The sequence below is a fragment of the Apodemus sylvaticus genome, chromosome 18, assembly GCF_947179515.1.
Source record: "Apodemus sylvaticus chromosome 18, mApoSyl1.1, whole genome shotgun sequence".
NCBI lineage: Eukaryota > Metazoa > Chordata > Mammalia > Rodentia > Muridae > Apodemus > Apodemus sylvaticus.
Window position 1 is genome coordinate 66,761,452 of NC_067489.1, and position 26,406 is coordinate 66,787,857.

Genomic DNA, 26,406 nt, shown 5'->3' on the forward strand with positions numbered 1-26,406 from the left:
CCCTTTGGCTTCTCTTTCCCCGGATCCGTGCTCCCAGCACTCTGGTCAGCTCCCCATCGCACGCTAGCACGCGCGCGCGCGCACGCCCTGCACCGCCCCCGCCGAACTCCAGTCACGAGTCTGGGGGCGGGGCGCCGCCGAGAAGGCGGGGCCTCTGCCGCAGCTCCGCAGCGCGCATGGGTGGAGCCGGCCGCACGGGCCTCCCTGCTATATGTGCGCCTGCGCCGCGCTGCTGCGGGGCCAGTCGGGACGGAGGAGACAAGATGGCGTTGCGAGCGATGCGGGGAATCGTGAACGGGGCCGCACCCGAACTGCCCGTGCCCACCGGTGGGCCGATGGCCGGAGCTCGGGAGCAGGCGCTGGCGGTGAGCCGGAACTACCTCTCCCAGCCTCGTCTCAGTGAGTACGGGAAAGTGAGCGTGTCCACCAAGCCCTTGGCTTGTGCCGTCACCTGTTCAGCCAGCGGGGAGGGAATGGGATTCATTTCCCCCATCGCTCAGTTCACAAGCACCTCTCCAGCTTTGCGTGAGCTTTCCCGTGACTTAGGCGGGCTGAGGGTGAGAGCACCGATTGGAACCTTCCCGTGGGCTAAGTGGGCTCCTGATGATTGCCCTACCCTCTCCGAGTTCTCTGGGCTAGAGTATTGTCAGGCACTGTCTGTCTCTGAGGGCCACTTCTTGTCACTGTATCTTCATCTGCTCCTGGCCTCATTTAAATGTCTCCTGGTCTAGGGAACGCCCACTCTGTCCCCTTTGCCCCGAGGATCTCTGGGCAGGTGGACCGAGCCGAAGGTGTAGTGTCATCGCTGACGTGGGCAGTCCCGCCGCGGCTAGAGGGAGATGTGGCTTAATCTGTAGGGACCGCTTCACAGGAGGACACCTAGATACCGGAGAACCTTAGAGCTGAAAAATACCCTGCTCGCACAGTCCCACCCTCTCATTTTACAAGCGAGACGCCTAAGATTCTGGAAAGGAGAAGCCATGCCAGGCTTCAGACATCTAATGATTGGAAAAAGAGGAACCAAAAATCGACTTTCTTAATCCTTGCTTGGTGTTCTGTTGTTTCTTCGTTTTCTGACCAGCTACCAGACTCAGTTGAATGGAAGGTTGCTTTCCACTGTTAATGTGCATAGGCGTAACCGTAGTGATTATTAAAGACCTCGATAAGCCTTGTATAAGTAGACAAGTCAGTCATTCCCAAACGGCTCGCTCTTGTTGGCTGAAGATTTCGGTTCACGGCAGGCAGAGAGCTTTGAAAGAAGACTTTAAAAAAAAAAGTATCTGTTGTTTTCCAGATAATAAGATTGCGTTTGCACTGGTTAATTGCCAGCTTGGCTCTGTGGGTGGCTCATTGGTTAAAAAGCGTTTCAGCTGAAGGGTTTTAGCTAGGCGCCCTCCTGCCTGACTAATCCTGTGCTGAGCTGTCAGTGAGTGAGTGGGTCATGTGATAACACTGCAGTGTGGGGAAGGAAAAACCATTGGAGAGTGGACTGCTGAGGTGTGCCTTTTAAGCATTTTTTAGAATAATTGTTAGAATTAGAGAATGCCTGTTAGGGGTTCATGTGAGCAGAAGGAAATGTTGAGAAAACGGACAGACCTGAGAACTACAGACTCTCGTGAACTGTCTTTGGTGTGTCTGCTTTGCTCTGGCCGGAGCATGGAGACACTGGTGTGGCTTCTAGGGAAAAAAATGTTACAAGGGTATAATGGTCTGTTTCCATATAATAAGTCGTTCAGAGTCAGTTCAGAGAGCGTAGACTACTCCATAGCTAAGGTACAAGACCGTCAGGGATGAGTACTGTTTCTCCACCATATACATGTGCTTGGCCAATGTTTGAAGTTTGTTCACAGGACGATTCTGCTGACTAAGCTGTCTCTGAAAGTTGCCTGACTTGGCCTCTTTGCAACTTAGTGGCCTCTTGGCCACTTAGGAAGTGCTCTGTAAATTCTCTAAGTTGGAATTCAATTCGTCCTAATAGTTCAGTATATATGTTTTAAATATGGATAGGGTTTGTGGGGGTTGGAATACTGCATTTAAATATCATTTACTGTTTTTGCCACATTTTTAGTCAAATTTAAATATTAACAGCTCAATTTTTATTATAAAAGTTTGATGATACAATCTTAAATAATCATAATTAATTGATACATACTCGTTGAATGGAGTAATTTTGGCAGTTGCCCTGCGAAAATTAGATCCTGTTTTAAAAATAAGTTCAGGATTATTAAAAATTCTAGATATTGTAGGTGCATAATATAAAAAATCATTCAAGCTGTTGAAAAGAAATGGAAAGTAAAATAGTCAGGCTTGAAATTAGTAACTAACCTTGAGCACATCATTTGACTTTCTGACATCACAAGGTAAAAAGAAAACTTTGCCCTTTTAAACGTAAAGGAAGATCAACAATATCTACAAAGCTATTAGAGCAAAATACTGTGAGCTTGGTTGGGTCCACTTTTCTTGACCCATGTATCTATCAGCTGACCTTAAGTTTCTTATGTCACAAAGCAGAACCCCAGCAAAAACGCAAGTGACTCTACTTGCCTTTCTTCTAGAACATCTCGGGTGTGCACTGCTTAGGTTAGTGCTCTGATCTTGCACAATAGAAGGAATGGCTTTCTTAGCTTTTGTTTTGCTATGAAGGTGGCGCCTAAAGACCTAGGGTTTATTGTGCAATGGTTTTTGCTTTAAATGTGTCACAATCCTTAAGGGTGTTAGAAGTGTTGAACAACCTCTTTCCCTGCAGAAAGAAGAGCTAATCATCTAATAGATTATGTGTGCTCTTTTGCTCGCTCTCTCTCTCTCTCCATATATATATGGTTTGAGACAGGTTTCTCAGTGTTGAGCCAGGGTTTCTCTATGTAGCTCTGACTGTCTTGCAACTCACTCTGTAGACTATGCTGACCTCAATCCTCCTGCCTCTGCCTCCCAAGCACTGGGACCAATGGTGTGCACCACCACTGCCCAGTGCTCTTTAAAATCTTCATAGTTCCTGGGGTTTTGTTTTTTATTGATAGATTATTGAGCAAGTTGGTTTGGTTTTGTTTTGTGTATTTGAGAACAGCTGTGTAGCCCTGGCTGGCCTGAAACTCAAAGAGATCTGCCTGCCTCTGCCTCGGCTTCTGTCTCTGTCTCTGCCTCTGCCTCTGCCTCTGCCTCTGCCTCTGCCTCTGCCTCTGCCTCTGCCTCTGCCTCTGCCTCTGCCTCTGCCTCTGCCTCTGCCTCTGCCTCTGCCTCTGCCTCCGCCTCCAAAGTGCTGCGTTTAAAGTCATTCATTCAGTGCCACGCCCAGCTTGCTTGTTTTACTCAGTAACCCTGGCAGGACTGGAACTTGCTATGCAGTATAGTAGCTATCCTGTTTTTCAGCTTCTAAATAAAATCATGGTTTCTAAGTGGGACTCCATAATTTTTTTGTGTAAGGTAAGCATGTGTCTGCATTGCCATAAGGGAGGTAATTTGTCAGTGACTTTGCTGTGTGGTGGATGTTTCTGGATGCCATACTCTGAACTGGTATCTCTTTCCCTTTGCTTATCTTACGGAAGGTAAACTGGTACTGTTGAGAGATAAAAGGTGGTCCTCGTTGTTCTCCCTGCTGGGTTTTCTTTTTGAATACTTTCATTGGCATGAAAAGGATTGACGTGCTTAATTCAAGCTGTCTTTTGCATCAGTTTCTAGTGCAAATGCTTGTAAGTGTGTGATCTTGGTATTTTCGGTTACACTGTTACCAGGTAGAGGTGTTTCAGGACCTTAGAGTAGCAACTGCCTTAATTACAGGAAAGCCGGGGCCAAGCTTGCCTGAGACTAAGGAGGCCCCAGTAGCGGCACTTCTCAGGGCTTTGGTGTTTAAAAGTTAGTAGTAAGATGACCCCTGCCTCACAGTATTTTGTAAAGATAAAATCAAATAATCCGAAAATGCTCAGTAAAAATGCGCCTCACTCTCCTAAAAGGTTTGGTAGTATTTTCACTTAGTTCAGATTATGAGATCTATTGGCTCAGTCTCTGTGTGTCTGTTTAAATTAAACTGATGAGTCTCTCATCTGTACCACACTAGGTCTCCCGTGTTTTTCAGATTGCCAGTGAGGGAAAACTGCATCCTCTCTGTCTCTGCTTGATTTATCAGTAGCCTTGCCACGGTGACGAATGTCGACCCCAGGGAACCTGCCTGCCCCACAGCGCTGTGAGCGGCTCTTTTCAGAGCTGAAGTGCAGGTGGTGTTGCTACATAATTCTTTTTTTGAGACAGTGTGGCTTCAGCTGGCTTGAATACAGTCAAAGTGCTAAGATTCCAGGACGCGCTGCCCTTGCCTGAGCTCAGGGTGTAGTTCCTAGAAATAAAAGCTCTCAGACATGCTGCTCGTTCAGCTTAGGGATTGCTTTCACCCACGTGGCTGGAGACAGGCTTCAGGTTCAGGTGCGTGGATTATCTTAAAAATGACCTTTCTCTTCTAAAACCAGGAATAATGAAGCGGTTACTGTTAATTAGTAAATTTGTAGTGTTTGCTTATTGACTTTTCAAATGCTATATGTTAATTGTTGTGAATTTAGAATTCTTTTTTAAATTTGATTTTTTTTTCCTATTTACTGTTCTGGGGTTTGACCTCAGGACCTCCTAGCCTTGTCTTTGTAGTGGATGTCAACTCCAGTGTTTCCAGGAAAAGCTGTGACTAATGCTTCTTTTTCTTGGTCATGGGTTTTTCTTGTGACTGGCAAAACTTCATAGTGTATAATGAGTTTGAATTTTAACCATGAGACTCTGAGCCATAGTTGTCAGTACTAGAAATTCAAAGAAAATACGGTCTCTTTAAAAGCAGAGAATTTTAAGAACTGGAGAGATTTTCTTTTTCTTTTTCTTTTTTTTTTTTTAAGAGACAGTTTGAAGATGTAGCTCACGTTCTGTTCTCATGCAGCAGTTCTAGAAAGTCTTTGAGAAACAGTATTTGGAGTTTTTAAAATGAAAACAAGGAAGAATTTCTTAAACTGTTGAACTTACATGTTTTTAAAAACAGTATTAGATTATCTTAAAGCTGAGAGGGTGCTTTCCTAAAATCAGCCCAAAATGCCGCAGTTCTTAACCCTCTTATCTACGCTATTAAAAGAGGGTCTCTCCATCGGGGAGCTGCTACTGAGGCCATGACAGTTCTGACACAGTCAAGAGAACGTCTGCTGTCTGTGTTTAAATGTCTCAGTGTGGAGTGGGCCTTGCCTGCTCTGTCCCAGAGTCTGTCCCGAGATCCTTACTTCCTGGCCTTGGGAGGAGGGGATTGGAAGCCCCTTGCATGGACAGACTGCTTACTAAATGGTTTCCTCATTCTTAGGAAGATGTCATCTGTGCCTGAAATATTTGTTTAAGCTAATTAGAAGATCTTACTCAGATCAGACAAATGAAACATTCCTGATTAGTTAATATTTTCACATAAATTATTTCAGGCTTTATGGTGTATTTTCTTAAGAAATGCATTTCTTTTTCTGATTATAAGATATAGCTAATTTTGAAGTTGTCTGCTAACGTTGCTGTTTTCCTAAGTATTTTGTATCTAATTATGAACCTTGCCAGCAAGGTTAATGATTATTAGCTTTGATAATTGCTTTCTAAACTGAGTAAGGGCTGGAGAGCTATCTCAGAAACCATGTGCACTCACTGCTCTTGTAGAGGACTTGGGTTCAACATCAGCACTCACGACAAACATTTCACAGCCACCTCTACCTCTTGAGTTCCAACAGATCCACTCCCTCTGGTTTTAGCAGGCCCCTTCAAGCCCATGGTATACATAAAATTTAGACAGCCTTCCACAAGTACATAGGAATAAACTATAACTAAACATTTAAATATGTATATGAGAATAAGGGAACGCAGACTAGGTGGTTCCTTCTAGGGCATACTTTGCAATGAGTAATACTGGTCTCTTTAATTTAACCTGGTAGTAATATTTCATGCTTTTGTTCTTTTTTTGAGATAAGGCCTTGCTCTGTAGCCAAACTGTCTTAACCTTCCTGGTTTATAGGTCAGGGATACTATGCCCTGCTGGTTTTTAATTTTTTTATTGTATATATGTTTAAATTTATCTGTGTTCAATAATTTATTGTGTGTGTATATACTCGTAAGTATATAGATACGGACAACTTTTGGGATTCTGTTCCCTCTTCCGTGTGAGGCCTGGAGCTTGGATCACCTTGTCAGCCTTGCTAGCATGCGCCTTTATCTGCTGAGCCATTTCAGCAGTCTCTCTGTTTCCCTCCCACCCCTTGCTTGCATGTCTGACTGTTTATGGTTTTTTTTTTTTTGGTTTGCTTTTTCTTTTTTTAAGAATATTTTTGTTGGGCTAGAGAGAGAGCTCAGTGGTAAGAGCACTGTTTGCTCTTCCAGAAGGTTGCCAGCACCACATGGCAACTCTCACTGACTGACCTTAACTCTAGCTGTAAGAGATCCAACACTGCGTTCTGGTCTCCACGGGCACTGCACATATGTGCAGGCAAAACATTCATGCACATAGAAGTAAAGGTTAAAAGGAAAAAATTAAAGACTATCGTTCTCGGCTGGTTGGTTACTTGTGCCTGCAGTTCCCAGCATTTGAGAAGCTGAGGCAGGAGGGTTGCTGCAAGTTCAAGACCACTGGGCCTTGAGGGTTCAACTATCTCAAAAACAAGAATTTAATCCCAACACTTGGCACTTGGGGCATGGAAAGACAGATCTCTGTGAGTTCAAGGCCAGCCAGAGCTACAAAGTAAGGCCCTGTTTAAAAAGCAACAAGAATATTTAGCTTACCTGACCCCTGCTGGTTTTGCTTTGACTGTCTCTCTCTCTTTCTCACTGTCTTTCCACACAGTCTCTGTTATTCGTATTCTGTTTCATAATGGCTTTACCAGCCAGTTTTCTCAGCCTTTCTTTGTGGGTTCTGTCACTACTTTTGTCGAGGATTCCTTTCCCCTCCCTTGCTGCCAGGAAGCCTCAGGCTGCATGACTGCCGTCAGATTCACTTTCTCCCTGCCCTTGAGAACTGAACTTTTTTTTTTATTTTCTATATTCTTTGTTTACATTCCAAATGATTTCCCCTTTCCCAGATCCCCCCTCCCCATATGTCCCATAAACCTTCTCTCCATCCCTTCTCCAATCACCTCCCTCCTTTTTCTCTGTCCTTATATTCCCTTCCCATGCTAGATCAATCCTTTCCAGGATCAGGACCCTCTCCATACTTCTTCATGGGAGTCATTTGTTATGCAATTTGTGCCTTGGGTATTCAGGGCTTCTGGGCTAATTAATATCCACTTATCAGAGATTGCATTCCATGTGTATTCTTTTGTGATTGGGTTACCTCACTTAGGATGATATTTTCCAGATCAAACCATTTGCCTAAAAATTTTGTGAATTCATTGTTTCTAATTGCTGAGTAGTATTCCATTGTGTAAATATACCACATTTTCTGTATCCATTCCTCCTTTGAGGGGCATCTGGGTTCTTTCCAGCTTCTGGCTATTATAAATAAGGCTGCTATGAACATAATGGATCATGTGTCTTTATTGCATGCCGGGGAATCCTTTGGGTATATGCCCAGGAGTGGTATAGCAGGGTCCTCCGGAAGTGTCATGTCCAGTTTTCTGAGGAACCTCCAGACTGATTTCCACAGTGGTTGTGCCATCTTACAGCCCCACCAGCAGTGAAGGAGTGTTCCTCTTTCTCCACATCCTCGCCAACACCTGCTGTCTCCTGAGTTTTTGACCTTAGCCATTCTGACTGGTGTAAGGTGAAATCTCAGGGTTGTTTTGATCTGCATTTCCCTAATGACTAATGATAAGGGGAAGCAGCCTTGGTGCGTACTCTGTCCTGGGTTTTGAGAACAGTGGCTTAGAGTTAAGATTCAAATGTCTTTGAAGATGGGTATTGAAAGGTTACATAGGAGCAGTCATATTCTAAAACTTGTTACAAATCCATATAACTTTTTGAATATCCAAGTTTTTGGGAAATGAAGGGAAGGATTGTTTTTGTTAGAATCAGAGAGCCATGCCAGCTCCCGCTGTTTCACTAAACAAGACTCTCTTCTTTCCAGCCTACAAGACTGTCTCTGGAGTGAATGGTCCACTAGTGATCTTAGATCATGTGAAGGTAACGGCACATCCATTATGATCCCACTGATGTACTTCAGATTTCACCAGTACTCGTTAAGTTTGTCTTTTTAACCAATGAATTTTTAACCATTCTTCAGTATGACTGTAAGTATTATAGGAAAGAAAGACCTAAAGTCAGAAAACTGGATTCCAGTACAGGATTGAATGTGGATTCTTTTTTATGGCCTCTAAGTACCTTGTCTAAGTACCTTGCCTTCAAAGTTGGGGGAAAGATCTGACTTAATAGATTTATAGGAGGAAGCAGCAATAATAAGTGTTTTATAACCGAACGCATATTATGCAGAGATGTGACATCTTACGTCCTTTGTATTATGGGCTTTTTTTAAAGTAATATTTTTCCTGTCCATTAAATGTTAAACTCTTGAGTAACTAAATGTACTTTATCTTTGAGAACCTGACATGGGCATGCAAGTAATAAATATACAAGAAAAGATTATCTCAATAGTGGCTTAAAACCCTATATAGAATAGTTTGTCCAAAATTAGTTGTAAGGGTCATTATTTAACATGTTCTTCTGTCTATGTTTATTATGAGCTTATTGTTGATTTTAGAAAAGGAGATTAGAGTCTAGTTTCTAACTGGTTACTCTGGACTACGCTTCCTACCTGGTTTTTATAATCGAAATATTAGAAAAAATAAATATAAATGGTACAAACAAAAATATTTCAGTAAGACAAAAGGAAAAACATCAGACAAAGTAATTTAAATAATGTGCTTTCTAGAGTTCTGTTGGTGGCTGTTGGAGCAGGGCTGAGGGAAACACAATTATTAGTCTGTAAACAGATGCTAATGATGATAATGTATGTTGTCTTTAACACATACATGTTTTCTGAAAGCAGAAACTAAACTGAGAAACATTTTTTTTTTAATTTGGCTTTTTTTTCAAGACAGGGTTTCTCTGTGTAGCCCTAGCTGTCCTGGAACTCACTCTGTAGACCAGGCTGGCCTCGAACTCAGAAATCCGCCTGCCTCTGCCTCCCAGAGTGCTGGGATTACAGGAGTGCACCACCACCGCCCAGCCTGAGAAACATTTTTAAAGGCAAAGTGCATATTCCCTTTATCACTGCAATAATGTTTTTATGTATGACAAGGGATTCTTGACAAGTAATCTTGAGGGTAAACCTAGCACGCTTCGCTTCTCTCTGGTCAGAAGGAGGTATCCTTTACCACTCTCTGCATAGATTTTTGATACAGGCTCTTTCCCAAAACTAATACTTGTGTTTCTAGACTGAAAGCCCTCAAGCCTTACCTGTCCTCCTGGCCCCACTCCCCCTTCCCACAAAAGGACAGCCCTTCAGGATACTTAGGAGTCCCCAGTACACAGGTTCTCAGCTGTGGGTCGTGACCCCATTGTAGATGGGACCATTCTCTCACAGGGGTCCCAAATCAGATATCTTGCATATCAGATATTTACATTATGATTATGATTCATAACAGTGGCAAAATTGGTTATAAGGTAGCAACAAGATAAGTTTATGGTTGGGGGTCTCTACAACATAAGAACTATATTAAAAGGTCACAGCCTTAGGAAGGTTGAGAACCACTGCCCTAGTAACATTGTTTTTTAAATTAGTGAAAGCTACTCTGTTTCTTCTTGGCTTCTGCTCTCAGTACTGCTAACACCAGGTGGACAGGTTCTCTCTCCAAAACAATTGAGTTCAATTTTTTAGTAGACCTGAAATTTGCTTCATTTCTTACACACTCCACTGACTTTGTCACATACACACACTGTACCTGCTTCATGAATGAATTGTGGGTATCTTAAGTAGACACAGCTATTGTCTGAGTTGGCTATAAATCAGAAGGTCTCTTGATTTCCCATAATTTGCTAGAATAGCTCGTGCAGAGCAGAAACACTGTAAATTTACCATTACTGATTTATTTTAAAAGGTATACTAAAAAGTATAAATGAATAACCAGATGGGTAAATATATATAGTCCCAAGGAGAACTGAGGCTTCAGTCTGAGAAGCAGACTGCTTGTGGCTACGTTGTTTCCAGACAATAGAACTTCCAGCTCTAAAGTCAAAATTTTTGTGGGGAATTCATTATGTAACTATTGATCACATTATTGGCCAGTATTGACTAAGTCAATCTGCAGTCTTTCCCTTCCTCAGAGATCAGAGGATGGGATGTCTAATTGGGTGCTTGGTTTTCCGGATAGTGGACATCCTCCATGGTCCCTAGAGGCTCTCAAAGGTCACCACAGTAAGGTGACCTTTGAAGTTTCAACCTCTAGTGAGGTTGAAAGGACTTCCTATGAATAATAAAAGGCTTAACATCCTCTTGATTATTCCTGCTACTAGGAAATTACAGAGGTTTTAGGAGCTCTGACCAAGAACTGAACTAAAGCTAAGATGAGACTGCTTGAGGTCCCAATTGCTGTCCATCCTGAGTTTGACATTAGCAAGCAGTGGGAAAGGAGTGAGAGTGTAAAAGGGTGGGAAAGAAAGCCACAGCCATTGTTCCCGTGTGGTTACACAAAAGCTCAAGTCATCAGCTATTAAAACGGTAACGTAGAGCGGGATCTCAAGACACAGAATCAGCTTACAGAAACCGTTGTAGTCTCTGCTAGATGCACCTTGTCTAGAGAAGACCAGGCAGCTTACTCAAAGTACCTGGAGATGGCGTTTGTTTTGAGTAATTCCACTTAACTGTGACTGGGTGGGTACACTCAGATTTGTGGGAACTGCTTATGACCAGCCAGTACGGTCAGAGACAAGGTGAGCAAGCCGGGGACGTAGTGAATGGGTGATCCCAGCCGTGTGACAAGGCTGTGGGACCCAAACAGCCATGAACATGATGACCTTCGGTTGTCTTGTCTTTCCTTTATGAGATATAGTCTCATACATGTTTTGGGTTTTGTTGTTGTTGTTGTTGTTGTTTGTTTTGTTTTTTGAGGCAGGGTTTCTCTGTGTATCTCTGGCTGTCCTGGAACTTACTCTGTAGACCTGATCAGTCTGCCTCAGCCTCAAAAATGCTGAGTTCAAAGGCATGAACCACCGTAGCCCAAGACAGAGCCTCATTATGTAGCCACTTCTGGCCTGGCACTTGCAATCCCCCTGCCGTAGCCATGTGAGTCCTAGGATTGTATCCCCTGCCTTAGCCCTCTGAGTCCTAGGATTGTACCCCATGCCTTAGCCCTGTGGGTACTAGGACTGTATCCCCTGCTGTAGGACTGTATCCCCTGCTGTAGGACTGTACCTGGCACTCATCAATCCCCCTGCCGTAGCCCTGTGAGTCCTAGGACTGTACCTCCTGCCGTAGCCCTGTGAGTCCTAGGACTGTACCTCCTGCCGTAGCCCTATGAGTCCTAAGACTGTACCTCCTGCCGTAGCCCTGTGAGTCCTAGGACTGTACCTCCTGCCATAGCCCTGTGAGTCCTAGGACTGTACCTGGCACAAACGGCACTGTGGCTGGTGAACTGGGCTTTGCGAGGTACAGGAAACATTTAGTCAAATGTTTCATTTCCCAAATGAAAAATGGGGAAAAAAACAGGAAATTAAATCCACATAAATGAAACATCAGCCTATTAGAAGCCAACACTGAAAACCTGTTTATGATTTTCAAGTTGAAGCTTTTCCTGAATAAAAGATTAAATCATAAGGAACAATAAAAATTTTATTCTGTTAATATCTTTCATATCTTTGTGGGACAGAAAATACCATGAGCAAAATTAAAAGACAAACATCATTTATAAGAACACTAATGTCTACATTCTATAAAACCACAAATGAGGAAGAAAGAAAATGATTGGCAAAAATTGAGGAGGGTGTTTTCATTGGTTGGCTGGTTTGCTCTTGGGTCTTTTGTTGTTTTGGTTGGTTTTTGGGGTTTTTTTGTTTTGTTTTTTGCTAATAGTAGAAATGTGAGTTTACTTAGTACCTTTGCAAAATAATTGGGGAGAAAATTTGCCCACAGTTTGTCACGTATGTGGATGTAGATTCATTGCTAGAATGTAGCTTACTAACTTCTGCAGAGTTGTAAGGCTGAGAAGTATAATATTGGATAGTCCTTTGTTTCATCAGGTGAACAGCTGAGTCAAATATGATATGGCCATTGCACGATTTTTTTCTTTTATTAGTTTTTGAGACAGAGTATCACTGTGTACCTTGATTGGAGCAGGCCTTCCTCTGACTCCAAGTGCTGGGATTAAAGTTGTACGCCACCATGCCCAGCTTACTTAGTAGACTTTTACAGTGCCAATTGTATAAACTCGAATTTTAAAATCCTCATTTATTAACATTTTAACATCTCCAAAATCTAAAGGTTTTAGTAGTCCTAATGTTCAATAATTTGATTGAAGAGATTTCCCCCATCAAATTACATAGAATGATACATCTTTCAATAAACCATGTTGGTAGATTATGAATAATAGCCTGAGAGTGTATTATTTCAAAATGTCAATACAATAAAGCAAGTTGTCCAATAATACATCAAATATTTTGTCAGCTAATTACATAAAACCTTGTCTTAGCTCAGTATGGTAGGTAGTTCAGTAGCTTGTAGTCCCAGCTTTGAGGTTGCGCGCGCGCGCGTGTGTGTGTGTGTGTGTGTGTGTGTGTGTGTACACTGGATACTAGATGTAGACAGTGAGTTTGAGGCCAGCTTGAGTTAACATCACTGTGTCTCAGAAATGAGCAGTGTACTGCTGGCTGGGGCTGCAGGAGGAAGGAGCCTTAGAGATACACATGTTGCATTCTTACTTAGGAGGATATGTATCTGTTTGCATTGATTGAAGGAGACGTTGCACATTATCTTAGTCTGATAATATTTCAAAATAATAACATTTTATCTTTCATCTCTTATGTGAGGCCAGTGAACATCATTCTTTTCTATGAGTGGTAGAAATGTTGGTAACTTTATATCTTTCTGCAGTTTCAAAACCTGTACGCACAGAGGAAAATTACTAAATGTAATTGCTGTGCTTTTGTAAGATAATATCCTTCTGTCTGAACCTTGCACTAGTTTGCCACTTTGTATAGCACTAAATATAAGTTACAGGGATCCAGATTCCTCTCCCCATGCACTTGTTGAAGGTGGAGAAAGTGCATAGACAACAAGGCCATGCAGAGACGCACAGAGCGGCCTGGGGAGCTTCTAGGATGCTGAGTACTGATCCTTCACTCTTTTCCTCCTTAGTTTCCCAGATATGCTGAGATTGTCCACTTGACATTACCAGATGGCACAAAAAGAAGTGGGCAAGTTCTAGAAGTCAGTGGCTCCAAAGCAGTGGTTCAGGTGAGCATCACTCAAAACCGTTGAGGCATTTCCTAATCAAACACACGTAGTTCCATGACAGGATGGTGATAGAAGCCACAATTACTAAAGACCGAATGCTACCAGAATGGTACCTAACTCAGTTCTTTTGGATTTAGTCCTTAAAATTTTCTACATTTTAATGTTATTTTATTACAGAGAAAGAGGTTTCTCAACATGTACCCAAAAGATATTCTAGAATAGTGGCAGGTAAAATTTGTAAAAGTAGACAGATGGAGTTCTTTGGCTTTTTTGTTTAGTTTTTTGTTTGTTTGTTTTTTAATTTTCTATGACCAAAAGTCCTTAAGTTTCTTTCTTTTTCATTGTTCTTATTTTTAACCATCCTTTTTACACATAAATGGCATCATCACATCCTCAGCCCCTTGTGATATTTGACCCTGCAAGCAGGCCCCTTGGTGACCTAAATTTCTTTTACCCTTGTAACTGATTCTCTTCCTTGGTAGGTATTTGAAGGGACATCCGGCATAGATGCCAAGAAAACATCCTGTGAGTTTACTGGAGACATTCTCCGAACACCAGTGTCTGAGGATATGCTTGGTAAGTGACTGTCACGATTCATTCTGTACACAGATCTATTTTCTTTTGACCATATTTATTTAAAATCTAGAAACATAAACACAGATTGGGAATACTGGGTTTACTCTGTTCTGTCTTGTTGCTATTGTATAGGTCGAGTATTCAACGGATCAGGAAAACCCATTGACCGAGGTCCTGTGGTGCTGGCTGAAGACTTCCTTGACATCATGGGTATGTGCAGTAGATGGGTGTCAGTGCTGGAGAAAGTAACTCTGTCTACTGGGAGTCTTGCAAGATAGAGAATAGTTATGGTAGCATTTAAAGTAGATGCATAAATACAGAGAAATTCTTTGTCATAGTTCTGACCTTTTAATTATTTCACTTGTATCCATGACCAGTGTGCAGACATACTAACATTTTTCCCTTTCTGGAATACGTCAGGCCAGCCAATCAACCCTCAGTGTCGCATCTACCCAGAAGAGATGATTCAGACGGGCATTTCTGCCATCGATGGCATGAACAGTATTGCTAGGGGACAGAAAATCCCCATCTTTTCTGCTGCTGGTTTACCACACAACGAGGTGAGAGCTGGTGTGCTTGCTATGCCCTGTCGTGGGGACAATGTACACATCTGCTTACCTAGCACGGAGTTGATATTCTTAGTACCCTATTCAGGGTACTAATTAAAGTAGTTAAGAGTTAAGAATAAATTATTTTGTTGTCAGGATATGATTTTTAGTTTCATCCTTAACAGATTGCAGCTCAGATCTGTCGCCAGGCTGGTTTGGTAAAGAAATCCAAAGATGTAGTGGACTATAGTGAAGAAAATTTTGCCATTGTGTTTGCTGCTATGGGAGTAAGTATGGTATTGTGTTTGGGAATAACATAAAAATAACCTATTAGAAAGAGGTGATAAACTATACATAATCAACTTTATTCTCAGAGACTTTACATCTTGGCATTTTAGCAAAACTTAGTCAGATTTAGCATGTAGTTGAAACCTAATAATACTTTGCATGCCAAAGTGCTTTATTCTGACTTACAAAAATGGATGCTTGAAAAGTGCGTACGTACGTACGTACGTACGTATGTATGTATGTACGTGTGTGTGTGTGTGTGTGTGTGTGTGTGTGTGTTGGGTTCTAATAAAGGCAGGTTTATTGGGAAGCTGCTCTCTGGGAATTCACTGGCCTCAAGGATTAAAGCCAGGGACTCACCCTGGGGGAGGTGGGGAGAGAAAGGTCTGTGCACACATGCAGTGAAAGAAGAGAAGGAGGAGAGAAAAGAGAGAAAGAGGGCCTGAATTTTTAAAACATAGAACAATTTAGATTTAGAGCTTGGCCTTCATCAGAAATAGATGTTGAGAATTTTTCTTTTGTGCCGCACTGATGAAGTCACTGATGTTTAGGTAAACATGGAAACAGCCCGGTTCTTCAAATCTGACTTTGAAGAAAATGGCTCAATGGACAATGTCTGCCTATTTTTGAATCTGGCTAATGACCCAACGTAAGTAAAACTTGTTTCTCCTTGAGTAACTGCCTACAGAGGCATCTTTAAAGTAATGTCTTCCTCTCTGTGTGCTAAGAATGCCACAAGGAAACTGCTGCTGTTTCCGACCTGTTGTGGTTGTGGTTTCTGAGTGACCTGGGCCTCGGGTTCCCTTTCAGCATTGAGAGGATCATCACTCCTCGCCTGGCTCTGACCACAGCTGAGTTCCTGGCTTATCAGTGTGAGAAGCATGTCCTGGTCATCCTGACGGACATGAGTTCCTACGCTGAAGCGCTTCGAGAGGTAACTGTTTCTTCCTTTATTTTTTCTCAAACAAAACGTGTCAAGTTCTAGGGTTCTCTTGATCTTTTGTAGGTTTCTGTTTTTCTTTAATCACATTTTTGAGCTTGTTATGATTGATTCATCAAAGCAGATAGTACAGCTCTTAGCTCCCAGCTCGTCCTCCCCCTCCTCTCGCCTCTCTCACTCTCAGCCTCTCCCCTCCTGGCTCTCCTCCCCTCCTCCTCCCTCCACGTGGTCATGGCCGGCCTCTACTTCTCTACTCTCTCTCTCCCTCTGCCTTTCTCTGCCTCCACTACCCCAATAACTCCCATCCCATGCCCTGAATAAACTCTATTCTATTCTATACTAAGAAAACAAAAAAAAGTACAGTTTTTTGTCTCTGTCAACTTGGAAATAGTTGAGGCTGAGATTAAAATTAATAGCCAGCTTACCGCACTGTCACTGTCCCAAGGGCTGAAGAAGTAAGAAAGTATCCCAAGCTGGTGGTATTGTTATATTCTAGGAACTTCTGGCCACACTGTGTGTTAACCCTTTTCAAATTCCTAATTAAAAAAAAATTATGTGTACGGTGAGTGTGTGTGTGTGTGTGTGTGTGTGTGTGTGTGTGTGTGTGTGTGTGTGTGTGTGAGTGTCTGTGTGTGCTCATTGGAGGCCAGAAGATGGTGTCCATTGCCTGGACATGGGTGGTTGTGAGGCTCCCAGTGCCAGTGCTTAGAACTGAACCCAGGGCCTGCGCAGATGCTCTTAACCTGCTGAGCCATGTCTCTGGCCTCTCAGGTCTCTGTTTCAAATGTAAAATACCAGGAACTTGTCTGTTTTAGGATATTTTAAGACAAATTCCTGGTATTCTTAATAAGTTAATTCTTGAGTACAATGTGAAAAGACTGAGGAAACCTGTTCTCTAATGACCTGTATTTTAAAGTCCCAAGATCATTACCACATTGTCACAGTGTTTATGTTGACTCTGTGAAAGACTAGAGTTTTCCCTTCTTTGAAGCAGATCCACACCTTTGTTAAGGAAAGCAAAAATGAGCTAAGAGAAAGATATTTTTGAAAGATGCACAATTTACAAACCTAGGTTTACTGAGGGTTAGGTTAGTAGCGTCCAGGTGTTCTTCCAGAGTGCTGTGGCGTCTCTATTGTGCAGCGATGAGCACGGGTCTGTGGGTCACACTTTGAGTAACAAGACGGACCCTTCATTGGTAATCCTCTGAGGTTCTTGTGATGGCAGAGTCCTCATGAATGTCTCTAAGGAAGACCTTTAACTATATTTTGCGCGGTGGAGTAGGTGTGTGTAGCCCAGTCTGGCCTTGAAAACTTCCCGTGTAGCTGAGATTAAACTTCTGTCTCCCTGCCTCTCCAAAGTGTTGGCATTCTCCACCTCTGCCAATGGGTTCTGCCTTTTTGATCTTGGGAAGCTTACCTGAGGCTCCGTTCTAGCTGCAAATTTGAGATAAACTTTCTTGTTTGGCTGTTGTGAAGATCTGACTGACCAAAGTATGAGTGTAACAAGTGATTGGTGATTGGTATGTGCTCCTCATTTTGACTTTGTTGGGACTTACATAAAAATGGATTGTTTTGCAACATGACATAGTTAATGAATTGAAAATGTAGGCTTTGGAATTAACTGTCCTTGACTGGGTCTCAGTGTGGTCCAGGCTGTCTTTGAACTTATAGACTCCTGCCTTAGCCTTCCCAGTGCTGGGACTACAGGTGCATACCACCACACCCAACTGAATTGCTTTGACAGAATTATTTATCCACATAGTATTTATTCTTGTCACCCATTATTACTTATTCATTTAGTTATTTTAAACACAGAAGTGAAGCCTTATAAAAATAGCTAAGTTGTTTTGTGTCCCTAAACTTCTAAGATTACTATCCATTCAGAGTAACAGTATAGTCCTTAGCAAACTTAAAATAGAGGAAATGACTGTATGAATAGAATCTGAGAGTAACATCAACCCTTCTAGCCCCAACTGAATTTCTGATTCATTCTAATTTTCAGCATTTTTGCTTACAAACATGTAAGTTAGTACTTTGTTGGGCATATTCAAGCAAACCTTCCAAGCAGACTTTTTCTAACTCTGACATGTCTGACATTCTCCTCCTTTGATTTGTTATCAGGTTTCAGCTGCCAGGGAAGAGGTTCCTGGTCGGCGAGGCTTCCCAGGCTACATGTATACCGATTTAGCCACGATCTACGAGCGCGCTGGCCGGGTGGAAGGCAGAAATGGCTCTATTACCCAAATCCCTATTCTCACCATGCCCAATGATGGTAAGTTTGCATTGCACTAGACTTATTCATTGCAAGGGCTTCGTATTTGTGAGAATGTGTGTATATAGAATGTGTGTATATGTGTTAATATCTACTTATTCATGTGTATGGGGTGGGGGGGATGCTTTCCACAGTGGCAGAACAACTTGGCCAGAGTTCCTTCTCCCCTACTGTGGAGGTCCTAGAGAACCCAGGTGGTCGGGCTTGGTGCCGAGTGCCTTTCCTATTACAAACCAGCTGTTAGCCCTTGATAGGGCAGAAGTTACAAATCTTTTGAGAGCTTGACCGCTGAGGTTTACCTTAACTAGATACTTATACCAAAATACCATTTTCAGTTAGATTATTCCTAAATGTCCTTAACTCTTTTTGTAAGAAAAGCAATTTACTTTGTAATTTGAATTTAAAATTTTCATTTATGAGTATATTAATTGAATGTCTGCTGTTTTCAGAGCACTATTTTAGTTATGAAGAATTATTTCTACTTAATGCAAGCTACTTGGATTTTCTTACGAGCCAGTCATAGTTGTAGTAAATAGTTGAACTTGCAGTGAGGAGCATAGATGTAACTTGACTGCAGTTTGGGTACAAAGCAGCTCGCGGCATCTCCTGGGCCTGTGTGAGCCCCAGCAGCAAGGCTGAGTGTACTGGGGGCACGGGGGAGGGTTTCCGCAGAATTCCTCTACCATCAGGCCCTTTTGTTTATATTTTATTTTTAAAAGCTACTTTTATACAATGTTTTAGAAAACAACTTACTACCCATACCTCACAGCCAACCAATAGACTGAGCACAGGGTCCCCAATGGAGGAGCTAGAGAAAGGGCCCAAGGAACTGAAGAGGTTTGCAGCCCCATAGGAGGAACAACAATATGAACCAGCCAGCACCCCCAGAGTTCTCAGGGACTAAACCACCAACCAAAGAGTTCACATGGAGGGACCCATGGCTCCAGATGCATATGCAGCAGAGGACGGCCTTTTCAGACACTGAGAGGAGAGGCCCTTGGTCCTGTGAAGGCTCGATGCCCCAGTGTAGAGGAATGTCAGGTCAAGAAAATGGGGGTGGGGGGTTTCTGTGGGGGTAACAAGGAAAGGGGATAATGTTTGAGATGTAAATAAAGCAGATATCTTTTTTTAAAAAATATCACGAGAAAACAGCTCCCTGTAGCATCATGTTAGACGTTAAGAGCGCTTTGTAAATGTCTGGTCTGCGCCTCGCCAGGTGCTGAGGCACAGGGAAGTAGAGTGCTCCGTTAGGTTCAGAAGCCACAGCTCCGCAGCCCCTGGTCTGGATTCGAAGCCCACAGTGGCAGTTCTGCATTGCGTGTGGCATAGGCACAGCCTGCTTGAGAAGGGCAGGCAGCTGTCTTCATCCACAAGTTAGCCACACAACACATGGCGTGGCCCTCATGCTGTCTGAGCAGCACTGCCGTGCCTGTGCACACCGCATCTGCATAAAGCTGTGTGCTTAAGACGGAACTTGATGTTTTAGCAGGAAACCCAGTGTACTTCATAGTGTGCAGCACAGGTTGGACCCACAAATGAAATGGTAACTGCTAGGCATGCTGCCCTGCGTTAAATTCAACTTGATTAAAATGAAATCTGAAACTAAGTCCTTGAGTTCCATTAGCCGTGCTCGAGTGCTCGGCAGCCATGTTTAGTAGGCGCTGCTCTGTCCTGCTTCCATGGCTGTCTCTGTGACAGAATGCCGTGACAGAAGCACCTAGGAGGAGAAGGGCATGTTTCCGTCTATAACCCAGCTTACAGTCTCTCGCTGTAAGGAAGTCAAGGCAGGAGCTCTGAACAGCTGTCACGTCCCCCGTGGTTAAGAGCAGGGACACGTGTGTGCTCAGCACCTTCGCTGTGTCACAGTAGGACAGGGCCCTGCTGCAGAAGGCTTCATCCAGAGGAGAGTCTCTTCATGTGAACTGATTTAATTAATTCCTGGGCTGGAGAGATGGCTCAGCAGCTAAGAGCACTGGCTGCTCTTCCAGAGGTCATGAGTTCAATTCCCGGCAACCACGTGGTAGCTCACAACCATCTCTAAGGGGATCTGATGCCCTCTTCTGGCCTGCCAGTGTGTATGCAACAGAGCACTCAAACATTAAATAAATAAAATTTAAAAAGAAAAAAGATAATTCCCTACAGATATGCTCACAGACCAAACCAACCAAGACACTTTTCCCAGGTTGTATTCAGCTGACAAAGTTAACCGTCACACTACTATATTAGACAGCACAAATATATATATATGTCACCACAGAAAAGTATTCTCTGTAGCTCTTGACAGACAGGTGAGAGATACTTTAATGCCCTCTGTCTTCCTCTGGTAGATATCACTCATCCCATCCCCGACTTGACTGGATATATCACTGAGGGCCAGATCTACGTGGACAGACAGCTGCACAACAGACAGGTACTGACTCCTGAGCCGCGCTGTGGGGCTTGGGCTGCGCAGCACTGGCTGCTGACTGACTGCTTTCTGGGACCATTGTGCTTAGAACAAATCTGCTTGAGTTGTTTTAATGGGGCTGTAAACACGTCATTTCTATAAGCTAAAATCTCTTAGGCAGAGTCAGAATTAAAAATCACCATTTTTATGTTTGCCTTTAAATGGGATCAGTTGCCTCAAGGATCGTTTTTGTGTTTTCAGGGAATTCTATGCTAACAGTGCTACTGTCGTGCATGATCTGAAAAAACACGACTTTTGCTGGCTTTGCATCAGGTTTCTAAAGTCATCTTTTTGGGGAAATTATTATAATCTTTTTATTCTGCTTGTAGATTTTTTGAGTCCTTGCAGAAGACTGTTTAGGTGGATACTCTGGAAGTCTAGGCAGTTGAGACTGTAGATTTCCAAAACAGTGTTGTGCTCTCTATAGTCTGCTCTCTCAGATCCGATTCTCCAAAGAAATACTGTGTTCCAGGTGTCTCTCACTACTGTTGCTTCCCGAGAGGGAAGATACCAGACCTCGTCTGGGAAAAGATGCCTGTAAATGTGTGATATGACACAAGGGACTGGTGACTTTAAATGTTTCTGCACAGGAAAGCCTGACATTTACATAGGGTCTTTTCTTCCTGTTGTACCCCAGATTTACCCTCCTATTAATGTGCTACCCTCACTCTCTCGGCTAATGAAGTCAGCTATTGGAGAAGGGATGACCAGAAAGGATCACGCTGATGTGTCTAACCAGCTGGTACGTGAGCTTTTGTAAGGATGAGGTCTGAGCAGCGCTGTTCTCCAGATGTCCCCTGCTGGCTCACCCATGCCTGTTCTTCTGTCACTCTTCTTCCCATACGAGCAGAGCTTCACTGTTGATTTGGTTGGAATAATACTCTCTGGATCAAAGCAGCCTTTGTTTCAGAAAAATGGTGCTAATCAAGGTTAAAATACTAAGCTTGTGGGCTGCAGAGATGACTCAGTGGTTAAAAGCATTTCGTGTTCTTGGAAAAGGACCGACATGACAGCTCACAACCATGTGTAACTCCAGATCTGGAGGAACTGACACCTTCTGACCTTGGAGGTTACCAGATCTGTAGTGGTAAACATAAATACATACATTCAGAACACTCACGCATATAAAGTAAATCTTTGAAAAATAAAACCAATCACCTGCTAGGTTTGGGCAGGATCCACCTGAATCCCAGTATTCCAGAGACTGAGGCAGGAGAATTACAATGGCAAGTTAGCCTGGGCTTCACAGTGACACTGTCACAGGGAAAAAAAACAGTAATAGCAACAAGAAAACTACCAAACCTATAACTCATTTCTAATATTATATGTAGTTTTAAAATTTATTTTATTGGATATTCTATCCCTATTTATTCATCTATTTATGTATTGTTATTGGAGTTAAACTTGTATGAATATCTGTGTACTATATGATCTCTAGACCAGAGAAGGTTGGGGATCCCCTGGACCTAGAGTTAATGAGGCTGGTTAGCTGCCACGTGGTTACTGGGAATCAAATCTGGTTCCTGGGTCCTCTAGAACAACCAGTTGTTCTTAACCACTGTGCCATCTTGCAGTCCACAGTTTTTTAAATTAAAAAGTAAAAAAAAATGGTGGCAGCTTAACTTAATGGGTAAAGGCACTTGTGACCAAGCCTCACAGTTCCATCTCAGGTACCCTCATATAAAAAGTAGAGAATCAATTCCTCTGAATTGTCCTCTGACTCACATACCATGGCACATGCATACTCACAAATAAAAAATATTTAGTGTGTTCCCATGTGCATTAAATAAAGAAATGTGATAAAATTTTAAGCATGAAAATAAAAACAAAAAGCAATGTTATTTTTCAGATTCTGCTAAATCAAGGTTTTTCAGATATACCATCACATATTTGTTATATGACATATTAAGCAGCCAACAGGACACTGAAGCTTACAGTTGTATATATTCAATGAAGTCCTTAATGTCCTCAAGTTTGTACATCAAACTTAGAGAAAAATATCTGGCTCTCCATTAGGAATGGGAGCCTGTGAAATCACAGGCATTTTACAGAAACCCGCAGAGATTTCTCTTTGGCTTCTGTATCTTGTTTCTGTCCATCAGGAATTCATTGGCAGTATGAGGAGGTATAGTTCTGCAGTGTTGGAAACGAATGTCTGTGCATTGCATGCCTGAGGGAGACTATAATAATATGAATACTTCCTGGGAGCTTTCTGCAGTGGCCGAGTCTGCCCTGGGCTGTTGACACGTGCCCTTCTCCCCTCTTCAGTATGCGTGCTACGCTATCGTGTTGACACACCCCTCTCTTCTCCTCAGTATGCGTGCTACGCTATCGGTAAGGATGTACAAGCCATGAAGGCTGTGGTGGGAGAAGAAGCCCTGACCTCAGATGACCTTCTTTACTTGGAATTTCTGCAGAAGTTTGAGAAAAACTTCATTACTCAGGGTAAGATGATTCCCTTCAAACAAAATGTCTCAGGGTTGTTCTGTGCTTCTTGCAAATCTGTCTTTGTCCTTAACTTCTGACTCTCTTCCCTCTGCCTTCTGAACACTGCAGGGAGTCTGTAATTATAGTTCAGAAGGCCCAACAATATTTTTTGCTGTTTTTTCCTCCCCTTCCTAAGCATTGACTGTTGCTCTGATGAGGACTAATTTGCTGTATATGGTCTTTACCGGTCTCTCAGCTCCCACACCTCTACCTGCTACAAGCATGTCTTTTTATGGTATTATCCCTAAGGTCCTAGTGGCCAGGATGAGCCTTTTCCCCATCTGACCACCCTCCCTGCCTGCCGCTGTCTGGTCTGTGAGCTCTCTGGGTCTCGTGTGGTTGTTTTTCTCAGTTGCTGGGCAGCACTTTGGGTGGTTTAGGTTTCGTTTGTTTGGAGACTCTGATGCATGTGTGCAGTGAAGAAGATGATATGTGTCTACCATCTCAGTTCCAACCGTCCTCTAGCTCCCCAACCTCTCCTGCTTTCTTTATGTTTTTTGTTTTTTGGGGTTTTTGTTTGTTTGTCTTTTGGTAATAACTCACTAGTCCTGTTGACTGCGCAGCATTCTTAACCTTCCCTATTCCCTAGGGATCTGGTAATTAATTACTCACAGTGCTCTTGCTCTATTACTTTTGATTCTCACTACACTATTTTGTCCAGGAGTTCTCAAACTTTGATTTGCTTTTGAATCAACCAGTCATCTTGAGGGTGCTAATTTTGCCTCAGTAGACAGGTGGGACTAGAGATCAGGGTCCCTGGGTGAGAGTGAAGATGAGCCCTGAGCCCTGAGCTCTGAGGCCCTCGGTCCCAGCCTTGCTGTGGCGAGCTTGGCCCGGCTCAGCTCCCTCCACTCTCACGGCTTGAGGGTGACTATTAATAAATAATTTCACTTGTCTCTCCTATAAGAACCCTCCAGTGAGTTTCCTTGCATGGCGTGTGGGTTATCTGCTGTTTTATTCAGTCTTGCTGTTGTTCCTCTTGAGGTTTAGAAATACGCCATTCTTCACTGGTACTTAGGGTAGCATGCTACTTTGGAATAACACCTTGAGTGGTGACACTTAGGATCCATCGCATCTATTTGCATTCATTACTGATATTGTAGTCATCTCAGATGCGCAGTAGCTTCGTTTTTTGAGGGTCATAGATGGATCCGACACATGCTGAGCAGGTGTCTCACTGACCTGTACACCGTTGGTCTTGTTTGGAATTTAGTTTTTTCTTTCTTTTTTTGTTTGTTTTTGTTTTTAATGCAGAACCTTAAAAATATGCTTGTTATCTAGAGAAAGGAACACAGAACTCCAGCCACTCTTAATCTTGTGGTTAAAGTTTTTTTTTTTTTTAAAGGGGGAGTCTGCTGTATTAAATATAATGATTTGGTTGGCCTATAATTTCAGCATTTAAGTGGTTGAGTTTGAGGCTAGCCTGGGCCACTCAATGAGACCCTGTCTCAAAATTAAGTTTTGAAAACCACTGGCCTGTGATATAGTCTGCTTTTTGGCATTTAAGGCTTTCTCAGAATCTCCGTGGATTCCTGCAAGCATAGCCTTTTCTCCTGTGCCCTGTGCCCTACAATCCACTTTTTGCTGACCTGGTTTAGTTTGAACAGAATGCTGGTCTAGTTTGCATTGTTGAAGGACCTCTCTGCCTCTGTTTACTTCAACCCCTCTCCTCACCTCCGACCTCTGTGGCACGTACGTACATACGTGGTGCCCTCATTTCTACACGGAGTCTCGAATCCTAACCCATGTTTCCTTTCCTGTATTTTATGCCTACCTTGCTTGCTAGTCCACAGACAGAATGCTGAGTAGCACAGGCCAATTGGAAGTACTCTGCCATTAATTCGTTATTAATATTTTAGGGCCCTATGAAAACCGAACTGTCTATGAGACTTTGGACATTGGCTGGCAGTTGCTTCGAATCTTCCCCAAAGAAATGCTGAAGAGAATCCCTCAGAGCACCCTGAGCGAGTTTTACCCTCGAGACTCTGCGAAGCACTAGCTGCCGCCTGTGTGGCGTGACCCTCCTGTGAAGTACTGGCTCTTTCCTGATCCCTTCGCACTCCTCCGTCCCACCTGTGTGTGGGAGTTTACCTGTTACCCTGTAATTAAAAACAAAGGCTAGGTAACTCTTGTGCCAGTGTTCAACGTTTAAACTGCTCACAGATTGAGAGATCCCTGCTCAGAAAACCTCACCTTCAGTGCTTTCTTTAAAGTAGCTGAGGGGTGAAGTTTGCGTACTGATGTATCTATTTGTACATATAGTGGAGAGCTAGTTGCTAATAATGTCTTGTTTGGGTCTCCCAAACCCTACCTCTCAACTCCCTTAAGAGTATCACTGTTTTGAAGTTAAAATGCTTCAGTCTCAAATTTAGGGGCAAGGTGGAGACTGGAAGGATCCTTTCAGGAGAACCATGAGGCTCTTGGCCGAGCCTCCCTCTGGAGTGCTCGCGTCCTGTGGGTGTGTCCTCTGCTCTGTGCAGATGGGTTTTACTGTCTGCTTGTGTTTCTTATGAAGAGAGTTTCCTTCTGCCAGTGCTGTGAGTTGGGAATCCCGTGTGGCGTCTTTCTCTTTGAGGCCCGCCCACACAGAATCAGGCGACACTGCGCAGTTCTCCTGCAGTGGTGACTCGCCTGGTGCTGATCCCCACTGGGCTACTGTCACAGGGGAACTGAGACTTGGCAAAAGCTGGGGTACAGTTAAGGAAAGCCTGCATGCCATCCTCGGCTCGATGTGTTATGGTGGTTTAGGTTTCGCCTTGCCCTCCAGATCCTGAGGTGGGTGTGAAGATGGCCTGCCTTAGGTAATGGGCACTTTACACTCTGGTCAGTCCCCAGGCTTTCTGACTCTGCTCCACCTTTTCTGGGTGATCTTGTGGCACGTGTAGCACTGTTTCTTTCATTCCTGTCCCTTCCTGGCTTGAGCTCTTAGCTGTGTTCTGTGTGCCTCTGCCGTGTCTGCTGTTTGGGTCTCTGTGCTGTGTGTTCTCAGGGGCAGCCATAACTTACCCACTCTCTGCATTCCACCTTCCAGTTGTTTTTCTCTGAGGGGATGGGGGGTCAGCATGATTATATTTTAATGTAGAAAAATGTGACATCTCGTTATAAATGAAAATAAATGTTAAATTAAATGAAAGTTCCTGAAATGACTCTGTGTTTTCTGTCGAGGAGCAGCAGCAGCAAGCAGGTGGTAACTCAGGTCCTCCTGGTTGTGATCTTCGTGAGTGTGGCCTGTGTTGGTGTGTAAGAAATGTGAGTGTGCGCCATGTTCCCGAAGGCTGGAAGAAGGCATCTGTGTGTCCACTGTATGGTCTGGTCCGCTGCAGAGCTCAGGCTGCAGTTACTAACAAACCTTTATCAAGACAGGTGAAGGGGCTGGGGAGATGCCCAGCAGTCAGGAGCACTTGGCTCTTTTTCCTAAACAGTTTCCTAAGTTCAATTCCCAGCAACCACACGGTGTCTCACATCCGTCTGTAATGGGATCTGAAGCCC

General features: G+C 43.2%; 1 protein-coding gene across 1 annotated transcript; it reads left to right on the forward strand.

Moving 5' to 3' along the window:
* The first annotated feature begins 215 nt into the window (after positions 1-215).
* Positions 216-26,050, forward strand: Atp6v1b2 (ATPase H+ transporting V1 subunit B2). The gene is made up of 14 exons (XM_052162816.1): positions 216-399; positions 8,042-8,097; positions 13,262-13,360; positions 13,843-13,936; positions 14,069-14,146; positions 14,357-14,496; positions 14,670-14,771; positions 15,324-15,421; positions 15,583-15,706; positions 17,834-17,984; positions 20,312-20,394; positions 21,068-21,172; positions 22,746-22,875; positions 24,777-26,050. The coding sequence occupies exons 1-14, from the start codon at positions 264-266 to the stop codon at positions 24,914-24,916; spliced, it is 1,536 nt and encodes a 511-aa protein (XP_052018776.1). The 5' UTR covers positions 216-263; the 3' UTR covers positions 24,917-26,050.
* The last annotated feature ends 356 nt before the right edge of the window (positions 26,051-26,406 follow it).